Genomic DNA, 9,855 nt, shown 5'->3' with positions numbered 1-9,855 from the left:
ATATATAACAAAATAAAATAAAATCTCTATACTTCTAAGGCTTCTGGTCATTTGTCCTCTCCTGTGTGAGTATGGTCAAGTGGTCCCAGGTCTGGTAATAAAAGGCTCATATTTAATTTTTATTTTTTCGGAACCAGGGATTGAACTGAGGCCCTTGAGCTTGCCAGAGAAGTGCTTATTCCACTGAGCCATCTCCCCGGCCCCATATTTAAATTTAATAAAAATAATAACACTTAAATTTTACAGGTCCTCTTTCCCCTACGAGGTCTCTCAAATATTTTATGTTTTGTTTTTTGATAATTCTCAGTTTTTACTGGAGTGATGTAATATTAGATTGTTGCTTTCATTTTAATTTTTCTAAAGTATAATGATGCTGATTGTTTATTGAATCTTCTTTGGTGTTCATAATATTGAGGATAAACCTGAAAATATCAGAGAAAAGTAAAGTATTCTTAAATAGTAAAGAAGAAATTATTCTTACATAGTAAAGAGGAATTTTGGAAAGTAAACAGGTTGTTTTCAAAAAACTTGTGAGCTGAGGAAAAACTCAGTTTCAAAATCTCAGCTCCATCTTGGGGTTAAACAGTAACTTAAATAGATTGTTAGAAAAAAAAAACTACAAAAGACAGATAACAGCATATTCTACAATTGGAATTTTGTGTCTTGTGTTGCTAGGCAGACTTAATTTAAGAAAGGTAATTTGGGGTTACTATCTCTATAGCAGGGAGGTAAGGGCTAAGGTGAGCAGGGAGAACCAATCATTGCCTGAGAATGATCTGGGTCTGTCTCTAGGAGATAAGTCTTTAAAACAAACTAACAGCATGTACATGACTGAGTTGCACTTATCTTACAAGCTGCAGCCTGTAGTGGAATGTCAAGAGTAGCTGAGTTTATTACTTTCTAATTATGGGAACTGACTGGTTTGCTTTATTCTGTCCTTAAATCCAATGTCAAGTTAAGTTTTAGAATTGAATTTACATTGCCTCCCTTTAAAATGAGAGAGAGTTTTCTTCCCCAATTTTAAGAACCTGATAGGAAGTAGTAGTTTTTGAAAGAAGCTGATGATAGCTGTGTTTAATATTATTTAAGCATCACACAACATATACATGTATCAAAACACAAATACTATAATAATAAATATAATATTTAGGGCTAGCCAGATAGCTCAGCAGATTAAAGCACCCACTCAGACAGACGCAGAAACTGGATTCAATCTTCACTGTGTCATCCTAGTCCCACCCCTGGGGTGTGCTGAGAAGGTGATTGAGACTGAGTGTGGTGGCACATGCCTGTAATTCCCGCTCTTGGGAAACTGAAGACAGGAGGATAACTATGATTCTGATCTCTGTAGTAAGATGTAGATCTAATTACATTTTTAAAAAAGAAAAATAATAATAAATACAATTTTTGTTTTATGCATCTTAAGGTAATGTTTTTTAAAATCAAAGTAAATATTTAGGCTCAAAAACATTATAAGCAGAAGATTTATGTTTTAGATATAAAAAACATCAGGAAAAACATGCAGAAATCGTGTCTTATTTTGAGTATATAACCTAGTTATTTAAACTTTCAGGTGTGGTTCCCAACAATGGTCAGTTTCCTATGGCTAGGGAAGCCCAGGAACCGCTTCTATGCACTGGTCCAATGTGTCGCTATGCAGAAGACTTGCTACCCATGTTGAAGGTCATGGCAGGACCTGGCATCAGAAAGTATGTAAACATCTTCACTTCCTCTGTCTTACATCCTTATAATTAGTTTTCAATTTTTATTTGTGACATAGTTGTAAACTTCTGGGGGCTAGGAAGGTGGCTCAGTAGAATAAGTGCTTGCTTGACAAGTGAAAGGGCCTGAGTTCAATCCCTGGTTCTGGGTAAAAACAGAAAACAAAACAAAACATAAACTTCTAGTCTACAAGAAATAATTATTATTTTGAGAAACTCAGCTGGATGTGGTGGTATTTGTCTCTAATCCTAGTATTCAGGAAGAAAGGCAAGAGAATTATGATGAGTTTGAGACCAGCCTGAACTCCATAGTGAAATCCAGTCTCAAAAAAGTGAAATAAGAAATTTATATTATATAAGGGTATAACATATTTCCCAAGCAGGCAACATATTGTTTACAATATTTTATTAAAAAAATAAAAACAAGGGAGTCCTTACCTCATGATTGAAACACTGAATCTTTTGTGCACTTGAAAATTTAAGTATAATGACTCATCTCACATTAAATTGAAATTTTCTAGTTTTGTCATCTAAAACCATATTCATATTTTCCAGTCACATCTTAATCATTCATTCTTTATAGAAATTTATTGACCTTAATAACATTGTCTACAGCAGTAACATAAAACTTGCCTATTTCCAGCAAATGTATGTTCTCATCAAGTTTACCTGAAACTATGTATTACCACAACTTACCTCATGAAAAAAAATCTGCATAGAATATATATGTTGTAGTCAGGATTTACAAGGGAAAAGTTTTAATATATTGCATATAATTTATAATTTTTTTTGGCGGAACAAAGGATTTAACTCAGGCCCTTGAACTTGCCAAGGAAGCACTTATTCTACTGAGCCATCTCCCTGGCCCCTATAAAATCATTTTATAATATCCACCCAAAGAATCAAACACAAAAGTGTTGTAAATCTCTGTATACACTAGAAACTTTGACAACCCAGCAAAAACCCTAGAACCCACAGAAATGTTTGGTAGGACACCAGCTGAAAATTTAGTGTCCATGGCGGTATCCTCCATGAATCCAGTTGGAGGATAAGAGATGACAACCATGTCTCATGCATGTCTATATCAAGGGACGAAAAATTACAGGCACCAAAATCCAGAAAATGTTTATTTATTTTACATGAGTGCATTAACTACATCTGTAACAATGTATCATATATTGATTTATGAAGATTTTGAAAAAAAATATGTTGCAAAAAATTAAGAGACTTTGGAAAGAAAAATGTCATCAGTGAAAATTAGTGTGTTATAGTGTGGAAAGTAAGAGTGCAATGCAATAATATATATTTAATGTGCATTAAAAATTGAGGCAGAATTACCCATGAGTGCAAGAAGTCCTAGATACTACTATCATATCTCCCTGAAAATAAGACCTAGCAGAAAAATAAACACTATCATAATTTTTCAGGATCCTGTACTATAAATTCTAATACAAAAATATTACCAAATTAAGATCATTGGCCAAATGGCTCATTTGGCATGCCCATTGCCACATATGACAGACATGTTGAATTATACAATAATTTAATATATAAGTAAATGATACTGCTAGAAAAAATATGCACCAATATCAACTATCAATACATACTAACAACAACTATAATTAAGTATTTGGAAATATGTTCTTTTGGATGAGTGGCAAATACCAATGTAAACAGATGAATTTGGGACTTCTGTGCAAATGTCATATCAGAGTACAAAAACAAATCACAAATAATGTCTACCTTGTTTTTGTGTAGACCATCATACACAAGCATTAACTTTTTTTGTTTGTTTGTTTGTTTGGTGGAACCGGGGATTGAACTCAGGTCCTTGCGCTTGCCAGGGAAGCGCTTATTCCACTGAACCATCTCCCCAGCCCCAGCATTAACATTTTTTGCTGCCATTCTTGTTTTATGTCTTCAATGTACACTCTAATGGAAACAATGAGAAGCCTAGTGTGCAAGAGTTCATAACGTAGCTGAAGAATTCATGGGATAAAATCACTGATAGATGATGTGTTGCAAACACACTGAACGCAGGCTACATGGATAAGAAGTGCTCGTTTAAGGAGAATTCTACTGCTGGAGGGATTAATGGTTTTGTAAAAGTGAGTTTCCATAAATTTAGGCTGGATTTTGACAAGATAAAGAAATGTTTTGGAAGAAGATGATATAGTTGTATTTGTTATTTATTTATTTTAAATAATTTTATTCAGAAACAAATAGCAATAAGACAGTTTCTAAACCAATTAATAGCACATTTTCAATAATTAAAATATTGCATATTTTTGGCTTACTGGTCATTCATTGTACAAAATGCAGATATGATATCCTGTCTCAAACACTATAAGAACAAACCTCTCTATTCATTGAACTAAGAGAATGGAGCTGTATATCTATCCTAACTATTTTGAGTATATCAATACAAAATGGTCGTTCAATTCTATTCCTTTTTTTTTTTTATTTTTTTATTTTTTTTTAAATTTTTTTTTATTTGAGAGAGAGAGAGAGAGAGAGAGAGAGAGAGAGAGAGAGAGAGAGAGAGGTGTGTGTGGCCAGCTCAGCCCACCAGGGGGCGGGCTGGCTGGCATGTGGTGCTGGGGGATCGAACCGCGGTCCCTGTGCTTTGCCGAGCTTGTTCCAAGTAGGTGCTTTAGACCACTGAGCCATCTCTCCAGCCCAATTCTATTCCAATTATTGGTTAGTTTTGTTGGAGAAGGGCATTTCATTGTCATTTAAATACTGTAGGTGCATGGGTTCAGTAAAATATCCCATTATAGTCCAGTAGCCCATAATAGTAGTGGGTATTCCATAAGACTGGCAAAGTCCGAAATTGTTGAATTGAACATTTTACAGCTCAGCGTAGTGATATGGCTTTATTTTTATACTTCATTTTCATAATTTTCTGCTGAATTGTTTAGGCCAAGGTAACGCAAGACATATATAACAAGAAATGTAACTTTTGTATCTGATGAGGTAAATCAAATCCCTTTAGGATTTAACATGAAACTCGGTACCACAGTTTGTAGGTCCTTTATCAGTGTCAGCCATATGGATGAGTCATGGACATTGATTGACAAATTTTCTCTCTGTGAAAGGCTGAGAGAATGTTTTCTCTCCAAGTGACTCTCCTTAGACATACTATACATCATCATTCATTTTCTTCTGTGGCCCCATAATCTTCATCAGAAAATTTGGGACACAACTGAGTTGCATGACGTTACAGTACAGGTTCTCCTATGTCCTGAGGCTTCACTTGACTTTGAAAGGCTAGGGTAAAAGTTTTGGCCATCTTGCAGCCCTTCTTTTTCTCTAATCTTTGGTCTGCAAACTTAGGTTGTTAACCCTCCATAAAAGAAACATTATTACCCTACAACATAGGCAGTTGAGCTTAACCTCATTATCTGATTGGATATTAAACATCTTATACATAACTTGGAGCAGACATTTTACATCAAATATTGATATGTCAAGCTTTGAGTTCCTCCAGAATATGAAAATACTAAAAAGATAAGAAATATTTGGAAAATAAGAATAAGCATTTACATATTTTTACACAGAAATTTAAAAATCTAACCTTATACTGCCTTGTAGCAGGACAGTCTTGTGACATTTTTGTCTCTTGTTTTCATTTATTGACACTGTTTTTAAACAAATATTTACTTGAGAGACAGTATTGCAGTAATTGTTATGTCAAGACATATGTAATTAGAAGACCAGAATGACAGATATTCCAAGCATGACTCTAGAATTACACATTACATTCTTCAGTGCAGTTGCATAGTTCACAGGTATCAGCATGTATAGTCAGGGTGAGAATCCTACCAATTAACTGCTAGTTGCAAAAACATGCTGAAGTTTCTTAGGACCATTGCCTCCCTGATCTTGTGCATATAAATGTATGACTTTTGCCCTTGTCATATTTCCTAGCTTTTCTCCTTGTCATCTCTTTGTTGTCCAATCCTCAAGTTCTTGCTTTCCTTAAATTGCTTTATGTCTTTATAATTTTATTTCTTCATTTGATTTCTTATGCTAGGTAGACTATATGATCTTACACATGTCATTATCATTTATTTTACTTATGAGTATATCTTCAAGTGGCATCCACTTATATATAAAGCTTTGAGATTATCATTCTTTATAGCTGAGTAATAATTCATTGTATAAAATATCACACCTTTCTCACCCATTCCTCAGGTGAAGCACATCTTGTTTATTTCCAACATATTGCTATCACAAAATCTGCTTCTATAAACACAGGTACACATATATCACTATGATATGACGTTTTCAATTACTCAGGGAATATTCCCAGGTGGGAGACAGCAGATTTGAATGGGATTTCCACTCCTAGTTTTTTTAAGGAGACTCCACACTGATTTCCATAATGGTTGCACCAATCTACATTCCTACCAGCAGTGGAGAAGGGTTCATTTTTCCCCACATCTTCTTCAACACGTGTTGTTGGATGATTTCTTTTTGATAGCCATTCTTTCTGCAGAGAGATGGTATCTCAGTGTTGCTTTAATTTGCATTAAATGGGTGCCTAGTGATGTGGAGAATTTTTTCATATATTTATTTTCTTCTTTACTTTCATCCTCTGAAAAGTGTGTATTCATCTCAGATGCCCAGTTTTGGATTGGATCTTTAAATTTTGGGGCCCTAATGTTTTTATAGTTTTTTATAAATTCTAGAAAACAGTTCTTTGTCTGAGTTCTTATTAGTCAAGAATTTTTCCTAATTTCTGGGTTGTCTTTTCACTTTGTTGTTTGTTTATTTATTTATTTATTTATTTATTTATTTATTTTTGATGTGCAAAATCTTCTCAATTAGAGGAGGTCCCAGTTGTTAGTTCTTTCAAGAGTTTCCCATGTGATTTGATTTTTGTTTATGAACTCTTTGCCTACCCCTATGTCCTCAAGATTTCATCCTTTATTTTCTTCCAGGAGGTTTAGCATTTCCTTTTTTTTTTCCTTTTCTTTGGTACCACGGATTGAACTCAGGCCCTTGGGCTAGCCAGGTAAGCAATTATTCTACTCAGCCAACACAACACTCCTGAAAGATACATGAAGTTATAGCCTCAGTTCTGTTCAGTATGTCATTTCTCTTTTCTCTTTCTTTTTTCTTTCTTTCTGTCTGTCTTTCTTTCTTTCTTTCTTTCTTTCTTTCTTTCTTTCTTTCTTTCTTTCTTTCTTTCTTCTTTCTTTCTTTCTTTCTCTTTCTTTTTTTTTGCGGAACCGGCTATTGAACTGAGGACCTTCTGCTTGCCAGGGAAGCACTTATGCAACTGAGCCATCTCCCTCTGGCTGTTTATGTTTTAATTTTTAAATCTTCAATCCATTTTGAGTTTAGGTTAGTGCAAGGAGATAGACTTGGGTCAAGATTATTTTTCAGCAAGTAAAGAACCAGTTTTTCCAGTACCATTTGTTAAAGAGGCTCTTTCTTCCACGAAACATGTTTGGCCCACTGTTGAAGATAAGGTGGATGAGTGTGTTCTTAGAGGCTTCTGTATCTTCTAGTCTACTCCATTGATCCTCAAGTCTATTTTGTTGCCTGTAGTAGGCTGATTTTTTTCATAGTGGCTTTGTAGTATAATTTCAAGTCAGGAAATTGTGATGCCTCCTGACTTTTCTTTGTTTCCCAGGATAGCCTTTACTATTCTAGGTCTTTTCTGGTTCCAAATAAATTCTAGGAATAATTTCTCTATGTCTTTGAGGTATGTTGGTGGTAATTTGATTAGGACTGCATTAAATCTGTACTGGAATTTTGGAAGTAGAGCCATCTTCACAATATTGATTCTTGCTTTCTGGAAACAGAGAATATGTTTCCATATTCTTTTTTAAAAAAATTATTCCTAGTGGTTAATTGCTGTACAAGATGCAGATTTGATATCCTATTTACAAACACCATTAGAACAAATCCCACTATTCATGAAGAGAGTGGAAATATATATCCTAACCATTTTGAATACACAGATACAAAATGGACATTCATCTGTATCCCCTTTTTGTTGTTAAGTTCCATCATTTAAATATTATAGGTGTGTAAACTCAGCAAAATATTCTAAAAGAGTGCAGTAGTCCATAATAGTATTGGGACTTCTGCTTGACTGGCAAGGTCAGAAATTTTTGACCTGCATCTCCTACAGCTCAACATAACACCATGGCTTTACTTCTTATATTTCATATTTATGCATTTCTGGATGGTTAAGAACAAGGTAAAGCAGGAACTCTGCAACAAGAGTTGTAGATTTTGGGTCTGATAAGGTCAGTGAAATCCCCTCAGGATTTATCCTGAGATCCCATACCTCAGATTGTAGAACCATTGTCAGTGTCAGCCATGTGGTTGAGACACGGCCATTGCTTGGCCAATGTGCTCTCTGTGAAACCCTGAGAGAATGTTTTCTCTCTATGTGACTGTCTTTAGGCACACTCTACATCAAATATCACTTTCCTCTTTGCTGCATAATCTCCTTCATCAGAAAATTTGGGACACTACCGAGTTACATGATGTGACAGTAGAAGTTCCCATATGTCCTAAGGGTTAATTGACTTTGGAAGGCTAGGGCCAAAATGTTGGCTTTCCTTGTGGCCCTCCTCTTTCTCTAATTTGGTCTGCAAACTTAGGTTGTTAAATATGCAGAAGATAAGCTTATTGTTATTACCATAAAACCTAGGGTGTTAAACTTAACTTCACTCTCTGTCTGAATATCAAACATCTTAGTCATAACATGCAACGGATATTTTTATCAAGTATTGATATGTTGAACATTAAGTCCCTACAGAATATGATGAAAAAACATTTAAAAATTAGAATATATTTTTAAAAATATGCATATAAATATACATAAAGAATTATATACTTCTTATGTTTACACATAAGTCCAAAAATCTAACCATATACAACTTTGAAGAAGGATAGTCCCACAATGTTCCTTTTCCTATCTTTTGCCTTCATTCACCACCCCCTTTCTCTTTGAACAATCATCAACCCGAGGGACAGCACAGAAGCAACTGTCATGTCATGACAAGCAGGCGGTATTTAGAAGACCAGAATGACAGGCAATTCAAGCATGAAACTACTATTACAGATTACCATCCTCAGTGCAGTTGCTTAGTTCACAGGTATCAGTATATATAGTTAGTCAGGGTGCGAATCTTTCAATTAACTGTTAGATTCAAAAATCTTCTGGAGATTCTCAGGATCATTGCCTTGCCCATCTTCTACATATAACTGCATGGCTTGACATTGCTATGTTTCTTAAATCTTCTTTCCCTCTTTTGATTAGTTAGTCCTCGAGATCCTGTTTTCCTTTTACTTATATTATACTTTCCTGTTTGTATTTCTTCTTTTGAGTTCTTATACTAGGGAAACTATATGATATTTACACATGTGTGTCTGGGTTATTTCACATATAAGTATATGTTCAAGTGGCATCCTCTTCAATAAAAAGGCTTCGACTTTATCATTCTTTAGAGCTGAGAAATACTCCATTGTGTAAAAATACCACATCTTTTTCAAACATTCCTCAGGCGATAGGCATCTTGGGTGTTTGCAAGATTTGGTGATCACAATTGTGCTGCTATCAACATAGGCACACATATATGCATACGATATGATGTTTTCAGACCCTCTGGGAAAATTCCCAGTAGAGGAAGAGCTGGTTTAAATGGAATTTCCAATCCAACTTTTCTAAGGGGTCTCCACATTGATTTCCATAACGCTTGCACCAGTCTACATTCCCACCACCAGTGGAGAAGGGTTTCTTTTCCCCACAACCTCTCCAACATTTGTGGTTGAATGATTTCTTTATGATAGCCATTCTTTCTGAAGTGAGATGATATCTCAATGTTGTTTTAATTTACGTTTCGCGGATGGCTAGTGATGTGGAACATTTTCGCATATATTTATTCGCTTCTTTAATTTTGTCCTCTGAGAAGCTTGTGTGCATCTCGGATGCCCATTTCTGGATTGTGTCTTTAAATTTTGGGGCCCTAGTGGTTTTTATTTCTTTATAAATTTTACAGAGCAGACCTTTGTCTGAGTACTTATTTGCAATGATTTTTTCCAAATTTGTGGGTTGCCTTTTCACTTTGTTGGTAATTTCTTTTGACATGAAAAAACTTCTCAGTAA

At 34.9% G+C, this 9,855-nt stretch overlaps 1 protein-coding gene across 1 annotated transcript in view; it reads left to right on the top strand.

The window, feature by feature from the left end:
- Faah2 (fatty acid amide hydrolase 2) overlaps positions 1–9,855 on the top strand; it is a 296,926-nt gene that overhangs the window by 135,346 nt on the left and 151,725 nt on the right. The window contains exon 8 of the mRNA XM_004644818.2: positions 1,574–1,709. Coding sequence (XP_004644875.1) covers positions 1,574–1,709 — 136 coding nt within the window. The remainder of the gene's footprint in view (positions 1–1,573; positions 1,710–9,855) is intronic.

The sequence above is a fragment of the Octodon degus genome, unplaced genomic scaffold, assembly GCF_000260255.1.
Source record: "Octodon degus isolate 3935 unplaced genomic scaffold, OctDeg1.0 scaffold00211, whole genome shotgun sequence".
NCBI lineage: Eukaryota > Metazoa > Chordata > Mammalia > Rodentia > Octodontidae > Octodon > Octodon degus.
Note: the sequence above shows the minus strand (reverse complement) of the source record. Positions and strands in the feature narration are given on the sequence as shown.